Here is a 20,867-nt window from a genome sequence, read left to right on the forward strand (position 1 = left end):
TATGAGAGGAAGGGCCAACATCTTGCTGATTGTATTATATTTTTATCTGTGAATTTTTAAAGTGTATTTTTAGGAACACACAAAGAAAAAACTACTCCATTCACATCTTTGTTTCTCAGTAGCAAGTTCAGACAAATTTTCATTGGCCAATGGAGACAATCGTCATCAATTGCATGTAATCTTCTCAGAAGAGTTTGAATCTGCCAAAACCAAACAGAAAAAAATGCACACAAACATAGGGGTCATCTTAAACTATCTGGCCTCCTTTAATGTGCTAGAGTTTTAAGAAAGAAAAAAACATTCATGCACACAACCTAGGGGACACAGCATATCTGGTCTGCTTCAAAACTCATCTGCTGATTCGGCTACAATTTTCGTGCCTCAGCTTTCCACACCATTACCTCCTACGGTCAACAGTTTGTCAAACACAGATACAGTTTTAACTCTTTCAAATGCACATTCTGAAAATGTCATTTATCTACTGTTAAAAACGATTCATTCATTTCTCATACAAAAGCAGTCACAAGGATTAAAAATAGGAAGTGTTGAAAGGCACAGGTGTTTTCTACTCCCTCGCTCAACATATTTCATTAATTTATGTGTTAAGGATATTCATTTGTTAAGTTTTGTCACTGTACCCTTGTAAATAAAAAGTCCTGTAGCATATTGGTTAGAGCACTCGCCTTGCAAGCGAGAGGACCTGGGTTTGATTTCCGGGCAGGGCGAAACGTTGGGCAAGTTTCTTTACTCCACACACCTCGTTTACCTTGCAGCAAGTAGGAACCCAGCTGTTAGTTGATTGGAGGACCACTTTCCAGGGGTAATCATCCCTCCCCCCAAAAAAACTGTGGACACTGCTGTGTGCATTTGGCTGCCGCATTTCATCCACAGAATATACATCAATTTACTTTACAGTATATTCTGTGAAGCTCTTTGAGACAACAACAACAAAATTACATTTATAGAACGCCTTTCACGTCGGGAGGACGTCCCAAAGCATTGAAGAGTCAGGTGTCAGGGGAGGGGTTGTGTAGAGGTGAGGGAAGGCAGAGAGGTGGGAGGGAGACCAAAGGTACGGTCGAAGAGAAGGGTCTTGAGACCAGCCTTGACGGAGGCAAGGGAGGAGGTGAGGTGAAGGGACCGTGGGATGGAGTTTGATGGGATGGCGAAGGGACTGATGGTAGGGCTGGTCGGGCGGGAAACATGGAGTGGGCCAGAGCCCGCTGAACGGAGGGAGCAGGCAGGTTGGTAGGGAGTCAACAGATCAGAGAGGTAGGAGGGGACAAGGCCATGGATGGCCTTAAAGGTGAGGATCTTGAACTCGATCCCCTGGGGGATGGGGAGCCAGTGGAGTCCGGCGAGGGTGGGAGTGATGGGGTCACGGAGACTGGTGCGTGAGAGTAAACGAGCTGCAGAGTTTTGAGAGCTGCAGAGTTTTATTTTTAAATAAATAAAATGCAAGTTAAATTGAATTTGAATTACTTATAGAGTGCATAGGGATAAATTTGCAAAACTTCTAAACACAGACAGATATAAACACATACTGTTAATATATTCTCATCAGCTTTCCCTCCAATGCTTCTGAAAGTCAAAAGCTCTGCTTTGCAGAGTACACCAAAACCGCAATCTTACTTCCTTCAATTTATGTACACTTCAATAAGAGTAATAAGAAACACATCGTTACCTCCTCAAATTTTGTTAATATATGTGCTGGTCTTCTGCAAACTTTAGTTAGTTTTTTCCCCAGAAATGTACATATGCTACCTTAAATTATATTTTGTTTGACAGACTACTTTCAAGCACTTTTATCACTTGCACAATAATCCCATAAAAACATGTAATCCGTCAGTACAAAAGTGTGATACTCAATTTGTAGTTTAAATTTTACGACCTACAGAAAATATTGATTCTTGCAATACAAATGAAAGGCAAAACAAAAGTATCTTAGTAAGAAAGATCAAGTTTGAGACAGGACACCAATTTAAAAGGTAAATGTGTCAAAGTATGGATTGTAGTGAGAGGTTGACAATTTCATTAAGCGTGGTGCCAAGAACAACAACAACAAGATTCCATTTACAGAGCGCCTTTCACGTCGGGAGGACGTCCCAAGGCGCTGTACAGTTGGGTCAGGACCTGAGCAAGGGGAAAATAGTCAGGGTGAGGGGAGGGAAAGGAGGGAGCGAGGAGGGGGTAGAGAGTCGAGAGGGGAGCTGAAGGCACGGTCAAAGAGAAAGGTCTTGAGACCGGCCTTGAAGGAGGAAAGGGAGGAGGCAAGGCGAAGGCACTGGGGGATAGAGTTCCAGAGCCTAGGGGCTGAGAGGCTGAAGGCCCGGCCACCGATGGTAGGGCGGTTGGGGCGGAGGATGTGGAGCAGACCGGAGCCAGAGGAACGGAGGGTACGGGCAGGTACGGGGGGATATCAAATGCAAGGATTGTTATTATTATGGCTTTATACAAGCCATGAGATCTGGGGGAAAATTGTAAAGAACGGGGGATATGGACACAAGGAAGCAAAAATGGGATGATGGAGACTGAGCCAGCTGAGTGCATAGCCTTAATTTTGAACACACAAGTCCCTCAGCTACTCAAGATTTTGAATATGAGTTGAGGATTCAGAGTTCGGGGACATAAGTCACAGGAGGTTGTTGTATTTAGGGTTTGCTTGCCTTCCAGACTAATTCTGAAGCAATAAGGAGCATTTGGCTATATGGAACGAAAAGTGATCTTCCGTGATTTGGTTTTGCTGCATCTACGAGTGAAGGACTAATTTAGTTCTGCACCAAATATGTTCAAGTCAACAGACCCAATTTAAAGCAGTGTAAATAGAGCATTTCCAATTCAGATAGGGGTGGAGAAAGATAATGCTATTGAGGTGCATTTCAACAACATTTAACTATTCGTCAAAACAAGCCATTACAGCATTATATACTATTGGGTTACAATTGCTCCTGAATTGTAAAAGCATGTGACATATCTGGCAACTGTCAGATAGAATGTAAAATCGGACAGATTTTATGGAGTTCTGAATGATTTACTTTTGAGGATAGAAACTTTGTAGAACTTATTCTTGACTGGAAACAATTGGATGAAATCCATGACACAATTGATTGCATTAACTGCATCTTCAGCAATCTTTAGTTATTTACCACTTCTTGAAGAGTACCATATCAGATTCAAAGAAGTTTCAAGTCTACAGCTTGGTTAAATAATTGGATTTAGCTTTCAAGAAGGATTGGAAAGGTTAGAACTTTTCAGCAGAAGGGGACGATTGAGAGGGGACTTGATACAGGTGTTTGAAATTATGAAAGCATTTGATAGTGTGTTTCTACTTGTTGATGAATCCAAAACAAGGGGGGATGAATATAAAATTGCCACTTCCAGATCTAGATGGAACTTCTTATGCAGAGGGTGGTGAAAATATTTAATAGACAAAATAGCTGTAGCTTTCTATGCAAGTCCTCAGATTTCTAGAAATTTCCGACTTCAGCCGAGAAAGGCTAGGAAGTGCAACAAACTTAATCTATCAACTCCATCTGTGTTTTTCTTGCTACAATATCACGGTAGCCAAATTTTCTAGTTTGTGGTTTAAGGACAGCTATTGAGTGATGGCAACTCTTTGATATGAATTCAAACCATTGCTGCTATTGGTTTAGAGGCTCACTGGTTACCTTCATATCTGGTGACTGCTATCTCAATTATCTCAACTAAATCAAGTCTACAGTAACCATTCTAGTGTATAACTTGGATCGACTATATCTCCCTATAACCTGGAAGATTTTTTCAAAGGCGCTTTTGTGTTTAAAAAAATTTAGTACTGTATTTGAAACTGGAACGTATTTCATTAATGACAGCATAATGCAGCTGGAAAACATCTCAGCAATCTCTGCAAAACAGACCTCCTTGTGTCCTGAGTTATTACATTGTCTGGTTAAACATTGTTTCCTTGCTCAGAAAGACATTCTTGCCATGGATGTATGCACTTGATTAAGTGCAGCTGTTGGTCTAACTAAATTGACTTATTTCAAGTTGCAAATATAACCTAAATAATATCTGATATTTTCCTAAGGTGAACAAATAAGGTTCTTTTTCTTTAAAAGAAAAACTAACCAAAATATTATGTGCCTACAATTTCAAAAAAGGAAACACACACTTTGTATGCTTTATTAATTTCCATGATTTTGACTCACCCAATATAAAATTGAATGAACATACCTGACTTGCACCCTTGTCTGTTCCTTATAAGACACCAATAAAAAGGTCACACTGACATTTTTCTGACTAATGTTTCCTTTTCAATTTACAAACAAGCAGTGTTTAACGTTTCCACTACTTCTAAATTCGTCAAGTATTCATTTCCAAGGTAAAATCTTAGTCCAAAATAAACTTCCCTGATGGCTGAGTTGATAAAATCAGTACCTGGTATGGAACTGAGCCGTACAGATCCAAATGGTCCTGATTTTCAATTCGCTGCTGTGATGCTACAGTTGGCTTCAGGATATCTAGGCTGGGAATACTGATCATAATCCAATCCCCACCCTCCAATGGAAAGTGTGCACATGCAGACATCTGGGTAAGCAAATGATCAGGCTTAACTGAATAGGCCCCAAATTTGAAGAGTCTATAGAAATTTACAGCCTACGCACTGAGAGCATACTGATTGTGGATACCATAAGTGTTCCATTCCAAACACTGAAACCCCTCACCTATATAGCACACAATAAACTGTTTGAAGAAAATAAAGCATACCAATTTGAATTGATATTTTTATTAAGACATGTATTATTAAGAAGAAACTTTCATTTGATATAGCACCTTGTCATGTTGTCAAAACGTCTTAAATTGCTTCATAGGATTTTACTGAGGAGTGTGGTGACGATATTTGTAGGTGAACCCAGCACAGCATTATTACATTAACTAAAATTGGGAATTGGCTCGCTTGTCCCATCTCCAGTCAAAAAATGGCATATGTGCAACACAAGATGATGACATGCCTGAAAAAGTTTTTGAAAATATGATTTGCATTCCTATTAAGTTAAGCGTGATCTCCTTACAGCTGAACTGGCTCCAAGTTCACACGCCTGGCAATGGAATGTCGGAATCGAGCCAACCCTCTGTGGCGGTCTTGGTAGCCAGTCGGGTCCACAGTATTCTAGGGCATTGCTGATAACAACACAGCCAGTCTGGCTCATCGGCAGGACCTGGAAGGGCAGAACAGACACTGGGGGCAGGGAGTCATCCCACTCAGCTCCTGTTAACCCTGCAAGCCAAAGCCCTAATGAGTAGGGTGGTCCCCCCAAAACAAGGGGGCATAGTCTTAAAATTGGAACCAGACCATTTAAGAGTGAAATCAGGTAATATTTTTTCACTCAAAGGGTGGTAGAAATCAGGAATTCTCTCCCCCAAAAGACTGTGGATGCTGGATCTATCCATAACTTCAAGAGTGAGGCTGATAGTTTATTGGTAGGCTATTAAGGGATATGGGGAGAAAGCAGAAAATTGGAACTGAAAGGATTAGTTGAGATACAGATCAGCCATGATCTAACTAAATGGAGGAACAGGCTCGAAGGGCTAAATGGCCTCCTCCTTTTCCTATGTTCCTATGGTCGTAGATGGCAAGCAGCAGAAAAGCTTGCCAGACAGCAATATCAATGGCAAGCTATATGGTTTTATCTGGTTAGACTCCAGCAGTACTCCAACACACACTCTGTGCCAAGACTTGGCTCTTGCCAACCTGTGCCTAATACTTTCTGGAATTAGGTAAGCAGCATGCGTCCCTCCAGGGAGAGTGTGCGTTCCATTCCAACAATCTATCTCTGGGATTTGTAAGTGGGATGCATGGAAATCTCAGCTTAGTTTGGATACTCTTAAGCGTGGTGATGGAATTCCTATACAATCATCCATCAAGGTTACTATGTATCAGACACCCAGCTGACCAAAAAAAATACCAAATGCCAGAGATAATTTTAGTGACCATTGCACCTACATTAATTAAAGTGTTTCAGTCAGTTACAATCTTAATTCAGGATTTATAAATGTTATCAAAAATTATTTCCATGTAAATGTTTTGGAGCCATAAATAATACTGCATCTGTCAAAAAAAAGGCCAAAATTGTTGTCTGTAAACAATATCAGAAGCTCTAATATCATAACATTTAATGACATTGGTCAGGGTTTAAAAACATTAAGATCTTGAGGAAAAACTCTTTTATTATTTATTATTAATATAAGCTTTCACATAATTAACCACAGCCTTGGGATAACTTGTCGAAGGAGCTGATACAGCATTTTGAAATGTGATACAATGCTGACAGGTTGCAAAGATCACAGAGTTCCTGGAGAATCCACATGTTTTTTTAAATAGCTGTTTTTGTCTTCAGCTATCTATCATATCAACTGCAAAATGTACTTTTGCCCTCATAAGCATTATACAACAACTTGCAGTTATAGAAGAAAGATCTCAACAATGGAGTAGAATGGCCAGTGAAAGCCATTCACATCTTCCTAGAAAAGCGAAGGTAAAAATTATTTAAGGGTGATTTATTCTGGTGCATCTCGTAGCAGCTGGTTAAATAATAACTGGCTCACAGTTTGTTGTCTTTACCGGAAGAAAGTATATGGGAAGCAAAAGGAGAGGAAAGAAATATATGGAATTCTATACCTCACCTAACAGCCATCTTATAAACAGTGATTACTGGCAAGGTATTCAAAGTCTGATCAAGTCCCCACCTGGTGACTGTACAATCATGCATCAAAGTACAATTTAAAACTTTTGGAGCATGAAAGTTTGTAAACTTTACCCTACTTAGCACAGGGTATTCAAGGCCAGATTCAACAATGCTACAAAGTTATTGGGACATGCATGACACAGATCAGATCCAAGCTGTAGCCAGAAAGTTGCTGGCAATGCTCATGCATGTCATGCCGAGCTGTGCTGTTCACCAGGAAGCTTCCGGGAGTTCCTGGTACTGCCTTCCACCGATGGGGGTAGGGGGGGAGGTCCACTCAGTTCCTGTCAACTCAGTAAGACAAAGTCCTAATGGGTAAGGTGGTCCTAGTTGGACAAGCAGCAAAATGGTTTGTCAGACGTTTTGCTATGCATTTTTACCCGATTAAACTCTAGCACTATTCCCAGTGTACACTCTGGGGTCCCCAAGCCTTGGCTCTTACCTAAGACACTCTAGAATTAGGTAAACAGGGAGCGTTCCTCTGGGGGGAGAGTGCGTATTCATTCCAAACGTGGAAATTTCCCTGTGTAGGTGGCATACATGGAATTAGTCTGGTTTGAATACTCTTAAGCACGATGATGGATTTACCCATTTGTCAAGACACCCGGCTGAGCAAAAAAACAGATCAGGTATGGTAAAATTAGAATCAAAATAATTGGTTATTTGAGCAAACAGCCACTTCCTTTGTCAGATCCTGCTGAAGACATGGCCAAATTCCTCAGAAAAATATCTAAAAAATGGATCAAGTGACAAAATAACAGACAACATTTAGAGAAGAAGGGAGAATTTAGTCAGGACTGCAAATGTTTGGGCAGGTGCAGAGATTGGACAGAGGAGGTTTGCCAAGGCAAGTATCAGAAAGAAAGCACCAAGTTGTGATGGAAAAGGCAAGCCATGGAAGTGCAAAACAACAAAAAATCATTTATACAGCATCCTTCTTATAGGATAACATCTCGGAATGTTTCACCAAGATGGGGTAGGACACCGAGCAAGGACGGGAGGAGGGGAGATGGAACCGTAGGCACAATCAAAGGTGTAGATTTTCAAATGGGGTTTAAAGACAGATAGAGAGGGGGAATGTTTGAGATTGTAATTATCCCAGGAAAAATAAGAGTGATACGAGAAAATTCAATGTTTAAAGACTCACTTTGAAATGACAAAATTGAAGTTACTCTCAAGTATCAATTTAGATTTTCTGAAGCAAATGCAAGACACAAAATAAACTGAAGGGAAACCACATCTTCAGTAACCTTGTGCAAATGGACATCATTTCCCAATTCTCACACGTGTGCACAATTAGATATTTTTGCTGGCAGCTCACTGCCCTGGGCATCCTACTGATTTTGGTTCATCTCCAAATATGTATAGCAATTTTGAAATTTAAGGAAAAAACTCATCTTATTTTAAATAAGTGGGATTTTTTTTACAGAGAATGTTACGATTAGAAATGCCCTGCCAATTGTGGTGGTTAAGGCAAGATCCATGTTAGCTTTCAAGAGGGAACTAACTACCTCTAGACAGAATGTTCCCCACAATAGGGTATGGAGAAAATGGCACTGACGAGATTGCTCTTTCAAAGAGCCAGCACAAACACAATGGGTCTTCTTCTGTGCAGTAAATTTCTATGGTTCTCATTGGGGAGGGAATGAGAGGTTAGCGGCTTCTCCAGAGAGAGAAAGAGATATGAAAAAATAGTCTTGTAGCTCAGTGGTTAGAGCACTCGCCTCCCAAGCAAGAGACCTGGGTTTGATTCCCGGCAGGGCGAAATGTTGGGCAAGTTTCCTTTCTCCACACGGGTGTTTACCTAGCAGTGAAGCGCTTTGAAATGCTCGAAGGCGTGATAAGGCGCTATATCAAATGCAAGGATTATTATTATTATAAATACAGAATTACCCTCAGGAGCTATTCTTATGTCCTTCCTACTACTAGCTATAGAGCATAATTGGCAGAGCTTTTCCTCCTGTTTTCCCCCTTTCTTCTCTTGTTAGGTCAATAGCAGGGGGGAGGGGGGGGAAGAGGGAGGAAGAAGAGGAAAAATACTATAACAAGAACAACAACTTGCAGTTATATAGGATAACATCTCGGACAGCTTCACAAAGGCGTTCGAATGTCGAATAACGGAAAGAGGGAAGAAGCAAGTGACCATAGATGTGCTCAAAGAGGTAGGTAGCTAGCTAGCTTTTATCAATCAATCAATCAATCAATCAATCAATCAATCAACCAACCAATCAATCAATCAATCAAAAGCTAGCGAGATAGCTAGATAGAGGGAGTGTGTTCCAGAGGTAGAACTGTACTTGCTGAAGGCTCGGGCACAGATGTTGGCATAAAGGGCTGAGTACATGCAGCAGGCCTGAGTTAGCCAAGAAAAAGGGAGGGAGAAGAGAAATGGGGTTAAAGAAGATCAAAGAGCAGAGGAGATGCAAGGGTGTGAAAGCAATTATAGGTGAAGATGAGGACCTCAATGATGATCCATTGGAAAACAAAGAAACAGTGATCCATGGCGAGAACTGGGTGAATGGATGTGTAGGATTTGGTGTGGGTAACCATGCAGACAGCAGAGTTTTAGATTAGCTGAGTTTATGGATGATGGAACTAGAGAGTCCAGTGAGCAGTGTGTTTGAAAAGTCTAGGTGGAAGGTAACAAATGTGTATAAATATAGAACTTTCAACACTCTTCGCGCCAACAAATGTCTTTGTTCAGTGGAGCAAGAAATAAAATACTGGACTACAAATGTATTTAGAGAACAAGTCGGAGATGTTTCAAAACAAATGATTCTTGATAAAAGCTTGATTTTCATATGATGGAAGTGTCAAATTCAGTAAATGGCCACCAATAAAACAACATAGAAATATAGTCAATCAAAAAAAAATTAAGCACTCAGGAAAAAAGGTGTGCTCAGTGAGTATTTGTACCATAAATGTTATCTCCCTCAAAGACACAGAACAGCGGAAACTCTTAAACAGAACTTCCTAACCAAATGTGGCATTAGTGTCTGGTAAATTTCAACAAGACTCCAATTAAAATACCACTGCTGCCATGCTTTGATACAAACTGACAATAAAAAAAACAGGTCATCATTTCACTACAAGCCACTCAGCAGCATGAGATCAAAGCAGCTAAACTCTGGTCTGGTGCAGCTAGTCCTCAGAAAGCACAAGATATCAAGGAGATTACAGGTTTCTTTTGCCTGTAGACGGGCTGCACTCAGCAACTTTAATTAAGTGCTCTGAAGAGAATGTCGAAAATGTGTTGTGCCTCTATTAACCCTGCATGAGACGGTCCACTCTCAGCCCTCTGTGGGCTGTAACCCTCATACAAACCTATAGGACAACTTCTTAATGAAAAAATAAAACAGCAGCTGGCTTAACCTCAAAAACAGGTTAACAAGACTATATCCCATTTGTCCACCTTTTCAAGCTAGAATGTAAAACCTTTATAAGTTAAAGCTGCAGTACATTTCCGGGAATGTTTAATGGTGCATTAAAGTAAATCCCCGATTTAAGAACGTACGTCTGCAGTTTTGACAGCTAATTAATTCCTTGCAACAACCCACTATCCCAAAGCTGAAAATCTTAACTTGCTTTTTTTCCAATTCCAAGCATGTTGCTTTGCAATATTGAGTGATACGGTTATTGTTCTCTTTGATGGTGGAGGTCACAGGGCTGGAAGTTGCTGTAGTACATTCCATAGATAACACATATTGCAGCCACAGTATATCAGTGAGAGTGGGGGTGAGTCTTGAGTTGAGAGATTGGGGTGCCAATCAAGCAAACGCTTTTCTATGGATGGCGATGAACTTCTTAAGCATTATTTTACTGCAGCGATCCAGGCAGGATATGTGAAGGTTTTACATTCCAGCTTGAAAAGGTGACAAATGGGATATATCACACTCCTGTCGTGAGCCATTTAGATGGCTTTGAAGAGTTAGGAGATGAACCACACTTGGCAGAGTACGTCACCTCTGCCCTGCTCGTTGGCACAATGTTGATGTGAATGGCCCAATTAGGTTTCTTAAATGGATTATGTCATATACAAAACAAATTACATTTGTATAGCGCTTTTCATGTCAGGAGGACGTCTCATAATTGATAATAATAATAATCCTTACATTTGATATAGCATTTTTTCCGTCTTCTGGACGTCTCAAAGCGCTTCACAGAATATACTGTAAAGTGAATTGACTGTATATTTGTGGGCGAAACGCGGCAGCCAATTGTGCACAGCAGTGTCCCACAAACAGTCGTAGATTGAAAATGACCAATTTATTATTTTTTTGTTTTGCAGGGATTATTATTAGGCGTGTGGAGTAAGGAAACTTGCCCAAGGTTTCGCACTGCCTGAAATTGAACCCAGGTACCTCGCTTGCAAGGCGAGCGCTCTAACCACTGAGCTTCAGGACTCCACAATTGATAATTGATGCTATAAAGTTAAGTAATTCAGATTCAGGATACCACGAGGATGTAATACTTCCGATGAAAACGATGGGGAAGGCAACTGACATGAAGGCAAAGTTGAAGGCACACATATATTCAGGATTTTTAAGTTTTCAATCTCATAATTTTAATAAAGCACATTGGGAGTTGAATTTGCTGAATGACATGCTAAGGAATTCCATATTTTAACTCCACCTTTGATAGTTTTTTTTAAAAAATGCCATTGGTGATTTACTTCAGTTTTAAAATTTAAGATTAATGTCTTTGACACAAATACTTATCTTTGAAAAGGCACATTTATATCTGTGGCCATTATCAATAATGGTGAGGAAATAGCAGGGAAATACAGCAAGACCGAGTTAGCAGAATGGAGGGGACAAGATCAGAGATAAGGAGGTATCCAGAGAATGGGTGAATTTGTAGATGAGGACTTTGAAATTGATCTATTGGGAGAGACAGGGAGACAATGGAGACAGAGAGGACTGGGGTGATGTAAACTAAATGAAATATATTATGTTATGTTCTCAACAAGTATATCTGACTTTTCTTTTCACACGTGGTCACACAGCAAGCTACAAATTATCAGTACCTCGTTCAACACAATTTATATTTTGAAAATGCTCTGATGTATATTATACATAGGGCATTTTACAACTGCAAAGTGAACCTTCACCTAAACCCAGGCAGAAAATAACAAATAAATTGAGGTAGCAGCTGTATCACTTGACAATTCAACATACATCTTTTAACAGCTGTTTATGCAAGAACTGTCCTTGCCTGCAGTGGGGGAAAATACCAAAAATATTATTAAAAGCACTGTTTTAAATTATCAAAGAAATTCTGCACATAGTTGAAAGAATGTTATTAAACTCCGAAAATATCAAATGCAAAGCACTTTCCCCTAATTAGGAAAATGTCCACATTTTTCATCCAGCAGCATTTCTCCAACCCCTTTCATGCCGAAGGAAAAGTTCATTCGTTCGCTATTCGCTCTGAATAATAATACTCCATTATTATTCAGAGCAGCTACACGGTATTTCAGAATAGAGTCTATTGGATGTGAGTTTGATTCATAAATCGCAAGTGCTGGGTTGAATTTCAAGAGCAGCAGAGGAAAGGGCCAAGGAGTGCTCATGGATCTTCTCCAACATAAGTGTAGGGGTGAAAATAATGATGCAATAATTCCAGGGCAACCCCTGCCCCCAACCCCAGAAATTAATTAAAGGGAATTACTAGTAAAAGCAGGCTCATAGGTTGCCTGCTCACGAGCTCAAAACCTGATTTCAAATTTGCGACTTATAATAATACTCATTTGATATAGCACCTTATCACGTCTTTGAGACGTCTCAAAGCGCTTCACAAAATATACTGTAAAGTGAATTGACTGTATATTTTCTGCGAAATGCACCTAGTCTTCTTTGTGTTGCATTACAACAAACAAGCTGACCGCTATATAAAATTGTAGTTTATAAAATCCTATATATCTACTTTGTTTATTTATTAGTAAAAAAAAAGCAGTGAACAGATGGAAATTTATACAAAGCACAGAAAATACCACAGGAAATAATAGGACAGGAACAATTTTCAGGACAGCGAAAGACAATCAAGCACAAACCTGCTATGTGTTAAATTATGAGTGTGTATGCATCTTTACATGCTCTGTAGAAGCGATCAAAGTCCTTTACCAACACTCAGGCAGTTTCTAAACCACAATGCTTTGTGAAGACTTACTTTTGTCCTGAGAGGCTAGAAACAGATGGAAAGCCTATGCCTAATAGTGATCTAGCTGGCATGAATGAAACTCATTTATAAGTAGAGAAGACAGATCATTCATCAAACCTGATCTATGATCTATGATCTCTATGATCTCGAAGTCCAGATATGCCAAACATCTTCTATTAAAACATCATGAAGAATATACAGTGAGACACAATGGGATGCGACTATTATTCTACATTTATTTCTGAAACATCTGCCTTTTCATTCCACCCTTAAACTAGCGAAAATTGTGGTGTGTTGAAAAGAATCATCATCAGCATTTCCTTTTTGAAAATATGTCTTTAAAATGAATTAACATCTTTCTGTTTGTTTCTGTATTCTTGCTGATTTTTTTCATGCTTTTCCTGCATATTTTTTTATTTGACCTTTGACTGCTGATGACATTATTAGGGAAAACAGGCTTCAGCTCAAAGCGCTTCACATGTAAAGTGCAGTGATTTGTGTTTTATGAGTAAAGGCAGCAGTCAATTTGCGCACCGCAGTATCCCACAAACAACCGAGAAATTGAATGACCAATTTTTATTTTGGGGGATTGATAGCCAGGACACTGAAAGAAACTCCTCTTTTTGAATAATGCCATGGGATCTCTAATGTCCATCGAGATAGGCAGATGGGGTATCAGTTTAAAGTATCATCTGAACAACGACACCTCCAACAATACAGTATGGCCCACAGCACTGCATTGGGAGTGTCAGCTTTGACTATATTAGTTCCAAGTCCCACGTGGAGTTTGACTTGGAAGTGAGTGTTACCAACTGAGCCAGGCTGATACAATTTAATTCCATATGCACAATTTAAATAATGAAGTTTGATAAATAATGCTCGAGTGAGGCAATTGCTTCAGGCTACTTTTCATTTCTCTTAATAATTTTTTAAAATTAGTATTTTGTCTTTACCACAATGTTTTGAAACCTCAATTCATAGTCAAACTACAACTGTATAATGTTGAAGTGTGCCAATGGACAAAATAAAAAATGTATGCTAATAACAGCCTACATCTTCCTCTTTGAGAAAAGAAACTCAACAAATATATAGTTGCAAAAGGCTTCTGAAATATTTCAGTGGAGGATATCCTTGATAAAGAGCAGCATTTTAGTTCCCCCCACCTCACAAGCAGTTTGAATTCCTACTGTGCATCACTGTTGCCTGCTCTGGAGATAAGCACTTTGAACACTTAACAAAGGCCAAAAGGCCAGTTTTAGATAAATGGTCTGGTTCAATGAGAAGTGTCCACTGCAGTTTGTGATGGAAGAAACAATTCACTCCCTCTACATTCATGAATGAGGAATCTCGTAAAACTCACAATACAGTGGCTATCGACCCACAAAATAAAATGAAAGCTCCGAAACTAAAATAATAATTTATATTTCACAACAACACATTTCCCAAGTGGGGGTGAATTAAAAGCTCTAGTTGCTCCTTTACAGTTAATCTATGACTGACAGCCTCTCAAGACTAGGTCACGCCAGTGTTAGTGAGAGTTAAAGAACTGAACCTCAGACCTGTCACTAGGATAACAGAAAACAAGGGCATGTAGAATTCTCAAAGCAAAATACCTTTGAGAGTAAAATATGTTTGTTTGTTTGTTATGATTGCTGCATTTATATTGGACCCGTATATAATAGTCCTGTATATAGTCCTGTAGCTTAGTGGTTACAGCACTCACCTCGCAAGCGAGAGGACCAAGTTTTGATTCCCAGGGATGGGGAAAGGTTGGGCACGTTTCCTTACTCCAAATGACTCTTTACCTAGTAGTCTCTTCAATAAAAATAATAATAATTTGCTCACTGAATCATAACTGTTTGTGGGACACTGCTGTGAACAATTGGCTGCCGCGTTTCACCTACAACATATACAATCAATTTACTTTACAATATATCCTTTGAAGCGCTTTGAGACATTATGAAGACTATTAAGGCACGATGTCAAAAGCAAGGATTATTATTTATTATTGGAAAACTGATGGCTGAAGTAGCCCTCTGATACTGTTTGGCATCTTGAATTCTGTCACAACTGGTCGGTCCATTTATTTAATTGAGTTGTTTGTTTGTTTGCAACAGTTGGATGCATTTTCAAAATGGGCATATGCAATGGTTTTAAAATTGCAAACAGCAACCATTTCACTTTTGATCACTTAATACCAGTCACCGATAGTGGAACTATTTTGTGCACCTGCAGAGAGAATTCAAGACACATTGGCTGCCTTTTGACAGTACTCTCACTGTATTGTCGCTGTATGGAGTGCAGAACTAATTTGGTGGTATATATTTCACTGCAAATAGGAGTGTTGCTTTATTTACTCTGGGAGGGCTGAGTTTCCCACCTCACCACCCCTATTTTCACCTACTGCTGATGACATGGCAGACATGTATGACCAGCATGCTCTGTCAGTTGATATGAAATATGTTCTCACTAATTAGTAATATAATCACTAAAGTTTCATTCAACAATAATGAAGTTGATTAATGAGAAAAAGCTAACTTTTGCAATATTTTACATGATTTTATAACAAGATTTCTGTCTATCCACAGAATCCTGTGGTTACTTCTGTAGCTGTTAGATGAAGGGGTGCTATTATTTGTACGTATTTTGATTACAATGTAATTTGCAAAGCAATTTAATGGATGCATTCTTTTTGGCATACTCTTTATTTTCTTCTGATCTCTTTCATGATAAAAGTCTATTTTCACATCACTGGCACACAGAGATGAAAAGCATTTCTAAAATGTGTTAAGTTCTTGTAAAATAAATGCAAAAACATATATAAATTGCAAACATCATCCACCAAGTATGAAATCACTCTCAGCACAAGAACATACACTATTATAATCCTGGAAGACAGGCAGCATGGGGTTCCAACTGAACATGAATGTGTGGTGTGTGCCTTTACTAATGTAGCTATGAGAAACCTTGATTTGATTGAAGTTCTTGGAATAATGCTACAAATTGCACTGTGTGGACAGAAAACCTGTGTAAGTGTATCTTGCTGGACTTATTGCCATATACTTCCAGTGACAAGCCAATTTAAGCATCAATCAGGCCTGCCAGTGATGGTAAATGCTTGGAAGTTGTTAATGCAATCTTCAAATTCATCTTTAGCAATAATGCATTTAGTAGTTGACTCAATTGGCAGTACTCTTGCTTCTAAGTCACAAAGGTATTATTACAATTTTTTTTGCGTCAGCCTTCATAGGGATTAGAGTTCATATACAGTCAATACACTTTACATATACTAGCCTGAGGTCACTTAGTTCATTGTTTAGTCCCAGCTCCCTAAAAGCATTATCAATTTAAATCATCATTCCCTGCTCATACCAATTTAATATGTTTCTTTTCAAATATTTAACCAATTCCCTCTTAAAAGCTACACATTGGTGGTTTCTGCTTCAACCATCATTTTATAATTATAATAAACTCCAATTTATCCATTAAAAGGGGATAACTGCTGTAAATGTACCACTCCACACAAAGAATTTAGCATTTTCAATAAAATACAGAAATTCAAAATATTGGCCTCAGAGAAAGGAATATGACCATGATGAGTGGCAAAGCAGTTACATTCAGCACTTTTGTAGTTTGAAGTCCAGTCGGTGAAAAAAAATGGTTCAACTGGCTTGTATAGCATACTTCCTTGAGGAACTGACAAAATTCTTACTTGCATTTCCTCAAAGTTCAAGAATGTACAGGCACAAGCGATCCACCAATCGACTAACAAGCAGGTTCCTACCTACTGCTGGATAAACAGAGGCGTGTGGAGTAAGGAACTTGTCCAAGGTTTCGCCCTGCTATATATATATATATATATATTCTATAGTATATATACACACACACCTTAACTCTATTTAATCTCATCCTTCCAGAATACCCATTTACAGTCTTATTACAAAATTCTTTAACGACTCCAGTGGGTGTCAGCCTGGCTGTTAGTCATGGTCCTGCCTCTGAGTCAGGCCTTTGAACTTGTCAGGCCTTTGAACTTACAGTCGAGGCTGACAATCGAGTGCAGTGCTGATGAATGACTGCAATGTCAGAGGTGCAATCCTTTGACTAAGACGTGAAAGCGAGATGCCATCTACCTGCTCAGGTGGTCATTAATAATCCTTGTATTTGATATGGTGCTTTTCGTGTCAGGAGGATGTCTCAAAGTACTTCACTGGATTTACTGAAAAGTTTAGTGACTGTACAAAATGCAGTTACTACATTAATACCTACAGTGCATTACTAAACTAAAATAGACTAACTGGATCAAAATATTAGAGAAAAATAAAAATAATCCTTGTATTTGATATAGCACTTGATCACTTCATTGAGCAGACTCAATGCGCTTCACAGAATATACTGTAAAGTGAATTGACTGTATAATTTGTGGGCGAAACGTGGTAGCCAATTGCGCACAGCAGTGTCCCACAAACAGTTGTGGATTGAGTGATCAAATTTCTTTTTAAGGGATTATTACTTCCGGAAAAGCCAATTGGCTAACAACCAAGTTCCTACTCATTGCTAGGTAAACAGAGGCGTGTGGAGTAAGGAAACTTTCACCCTGCCGGGGAATTGAACCCAGGCCTCTTGCAGGCTTACCAGAATGTTCCAGGCTCCTGGAAAATTCCATGTAATGGAAGGAGAATCAAAAGTTAAAAATGGCAGTTTTAGAATCCCTGTTCTTCTCTTATTTAACTGCATGAATGTTTGTAAGATAGAGATGTGTAAAAAGAAAATTGAGTATATTTGAACTGAAATTAAGTATTTAAGCAGAGCCCTCTGTTGGGCAAAATAAAGATACTTTCAATAGTATTTTCAAACAAGAAGACTCATTGCGTATCCCCTGCTGAAAAACTATAGGGCTGATTATTGAAAGTCTGGCTCCAGGTTTTCAGTGCCAAGACCTTCAGGAAAAGCTGGAAATATCATCAGTATTTGCACAATGATTGTTTTTTCACGCCTTTTCAAACATTCTAAGTAAGTTAGATAAATATTCTGAACAACATAGCAGCAATTCAGAAATAGCATATTATTCAAGTTTTTCTGACATAAAACATATTTTGATGTGCACGACTTTGCATTAAACTGAAGAAGTTATTTGAAACACGTACAAACAGTTTTATAACACAGCTGATGGTGACATATGCATAATATTGCAGCTTGCTGGTGATAGACCAGGAGAATCTGGAATACTGCGTTCAGTTTTGGGCACCACACCTCACTCAGGAAGGATATATCGGCTTTGGAGGGGGTACAGTGGAGATTCACCAGAATTATATCTGGTCTTAAAGTGTTAAATTATGAGGATAGGTTGCATAAACTTGGTCTGTATTCCCTTGAGTTTAGAAGGTTGAAGGATGATCTAATTGAGGTTTTAAAAATAATAAAGGTAGTAATAATAAAAATAAAATAAATAATAAATAATAATAAAAATAATAGGGTAGCTACAGAGAAACTATTTTCTCTGGTGGGGGAATCCAGACCAAGGGTGCATAATCTTAACATTAGAGTTAAGCCATTTAGGAGTGAAATTAGGAGGCAATTTCTCGCACAAAGGGTAGCGGAAATCTGCAACTCTCTCCACAAAAAGGCTGTGGGTGCTGGACCCAATCAAATTTTCAAGACTGAGGTGGATAGATATTTGTTAGGTCAGGGATATGGGGCAAGGGCAGGCAATTAGACTTAAGGTACAGATCAGCCATGATTTTATAGCATGGCGGAATAGGTTTGAGGGGCTGAATGGCCTACTCCTGTTCCTATGTTCCAAATACCAGAAATACCATTCATTTTGTGTTCGCCCACACAAACACAGGCACACCAATTTACATCTCACAGGTATAAATTACACCCCATGTTAAGTGCTTTGAGAGGTCTCAAAGACATGATAAGGTTCTGTATTCAAATGCAAAAAATATTTATCGTTATAAATAACAACAATGCTTTTTAGCTTCCAATGGTAAGGTATCCTATTGAAAATAGCTGGGACAGTGATTGGACAGTGCAGTAAAACTCAGTTGATCTAAGTCGCATCAGTCGGGGCTATAACATTTAATTTGACGTACACTAAATTTGAGTTGCAGGGAAATTGTATAAATCGTATAAAATCAAATTTAATCAATAATCTACACTGTGCATGCAGAATTCAATGCAGCCGGTAAGTGTGAATGCGGTGACCGGTCAAGACTATGTTTCCTGCGATTCAATACAACTGGTAACTGCAGAAGTAATGGAGATAGGGGAGCAACGTTACGAGTTAGGAGGTGATTAATACGAGTAATGCAAATAAATATTAATAGTTTTGATAGGAAACTGAATGGGACTTGGTGAATGGACAACTTAGGCGATTATGCGATTTATAAAGATAAGACTTATGTGAGTTTTACTGTACTTTACAGAAATAGAATATTTAATGGTCATGTATTGTAATAGACTGTTAATACTGCACTGCGATTCAGAAGAGGTGGGTTCACCTGTGTCTTGTGCCCTACATTTAAGATCCTGAACACTGAGCCACCAATCGGGGCTTGATTGTGGGTACCCCACGAATCGCATTATGGCTTTGTACTGCTGAAGAGGCGACTTTGAAAGTATTGACAGAAAGATACAAGGGGCGTCTATCACAATTGTTCATTTATATCAGTATCTGGCCACTGTGATGGACACCAACAACAACAAATTACATTTGTATCGCGCCTTTCACCAATTGTCCTTCGGACCATGCTGAGAAGGGACGAAGAGTACTCTGGTTATGATCATCTCTCTTCATTGATAGCAAAGTCCCAATACAGGTTAAGATTGTGGCTTATAAAATATGTGACCAAACATGGTTCAGAGATCCTGGATATATAACAGAATGTTTCCTGTTGGCTCTGGCCTACATTGACCTGACACTCTGCAACGAGGAGGCTGAGGCAAACACGTCTGTTCGCCAAGGCCTCGCACAAGGAACAGGATGAACCAGTTGGTCGTGAGGAAACCTGGTTTGCGGGTTGAAACCTCCGGAAAAGATAAACCTTTATGCATGTGTTGCCACTAGGCTAGCCGAGACAAATCACTCAGTGAATGGCACAGAGCTGCTTTCCTGTTGAGGAGCTTCTTTCGATTGTTGGACAGTGCAAGCAGTTTAGCTGTAACGCAGTCTCTTATTTGTTCAATAGCAACAACAACAACTTGCATTTATGTACCCGCCTTCATGCAAGGTAGCATCCCAGAGTGCTTAAGATGATCATAGCATTGAGGTGATCCACATGGAATTCAAAACGATGGAACTTTGCTTGGCTGACAAAATTAATTGTTTTTCTATACAGGCATCCGTGGTCCCTTCACTGCTTTCTAATGAAAGGAAGCTCAGATACAACTTCAAGTCAACCTCACCTTCTCCCATGCGCCACAAAAATAGTCTTGAATTTTTCCAAGCCAAGATAACGTCAATTTACATGCTTATTCCAGAATCAACTAAAACGGTTTAGCTAGGTGACAACTACGAACAGACAAATTAGACTTCTGTGAGGAATGGCCACATAGTGGGGGACTAAATATGTGATGACATTTCAATAAAGTTACTGACCTGTTCTTTTTTCTACTCTTAAGTTTGCTACAAGCTACCTCGCTACCTGACTTTTCACTCTTATCATTGTTCTCTGCCACCCTCAGTTACAAAGACAGAAAGGATAGGCAGTTTGAGTAAATAAAAACATACTGACCTTGAAGCCAGACTGGAGATGATGATCCAGGGAGGAGATGTGAAAGAAAGATTTGAAGAGGTTAGTAAACAGCTTGGTAAAGTATTATTTCAGTAGCAAGCAACTCAAGAAGTATTTTACACAAGTTAGCAGTTCACTCAAACAGGAGACAATTCATTTGAATACATATATGAGAATTCTACAATTTATTCTTTAAACTCTACTGAATTTGGCAATCATCAAAATCCTTAACACCCAGATCTAG

General features: G+C 39.1%; 1 protein-coding gene and 1 non-coding gene across 6 annotated transcripts in view; one reads left to right on the forward strand and one right to left on the reverse strand.

Moving 5' to 3' along the window:
• The window catches only part of erc1b (ELKS/RAB6-interacting/CAST family member 1b), a 432,645-nt gene that overhangs the window by 284,200 nt on the left and 127,578 nt on the right, over positions 1–20,867 (reverse strand). For 3 of the 5 annotated variants that reach the window (XM_007898508.2, XM_007898511.2, XM_007898512.2), the window contains exon 12: positions 20,624–20,635. The exons of the other annotated variants lie outside the window; for them this stretch is intronic. In XM_007898508.2, coding sequence (XP_007896699.2) covers positions 20,624–20,635 — 12 coding nt within the window. The remainder of the gene's footprint in view (positions 1–20,623; positions 20,636–20,867) is intronic. 5 annotated transcript variants of the gene reach the window in all.
• On the forward strand, positions 8,419–8,490 carry trnag-ccc. Its single transcript has one exon. It is a non-coding gene; the product is annotated as a tRNA-Gly (tRNA).

Source organism: Callorhinchus milii, unplaced genomic scaffold (genome assembly GCF_018977255.1).
Source record: "Callorhinchus milii isolate IMCB2004 unplaced genomic scaffold, IMCB_Cmil_1.0 Scaffold5, whole genome shotgun sequence".
Taxonomy (NCBI): domain Eukaryota; kingdom Metazoa; phylum Chordata; class Chondrichthyes; order Chimaeriformes; family Callorhinchidae; genus Callorhinchus; species Callorhinchus milii.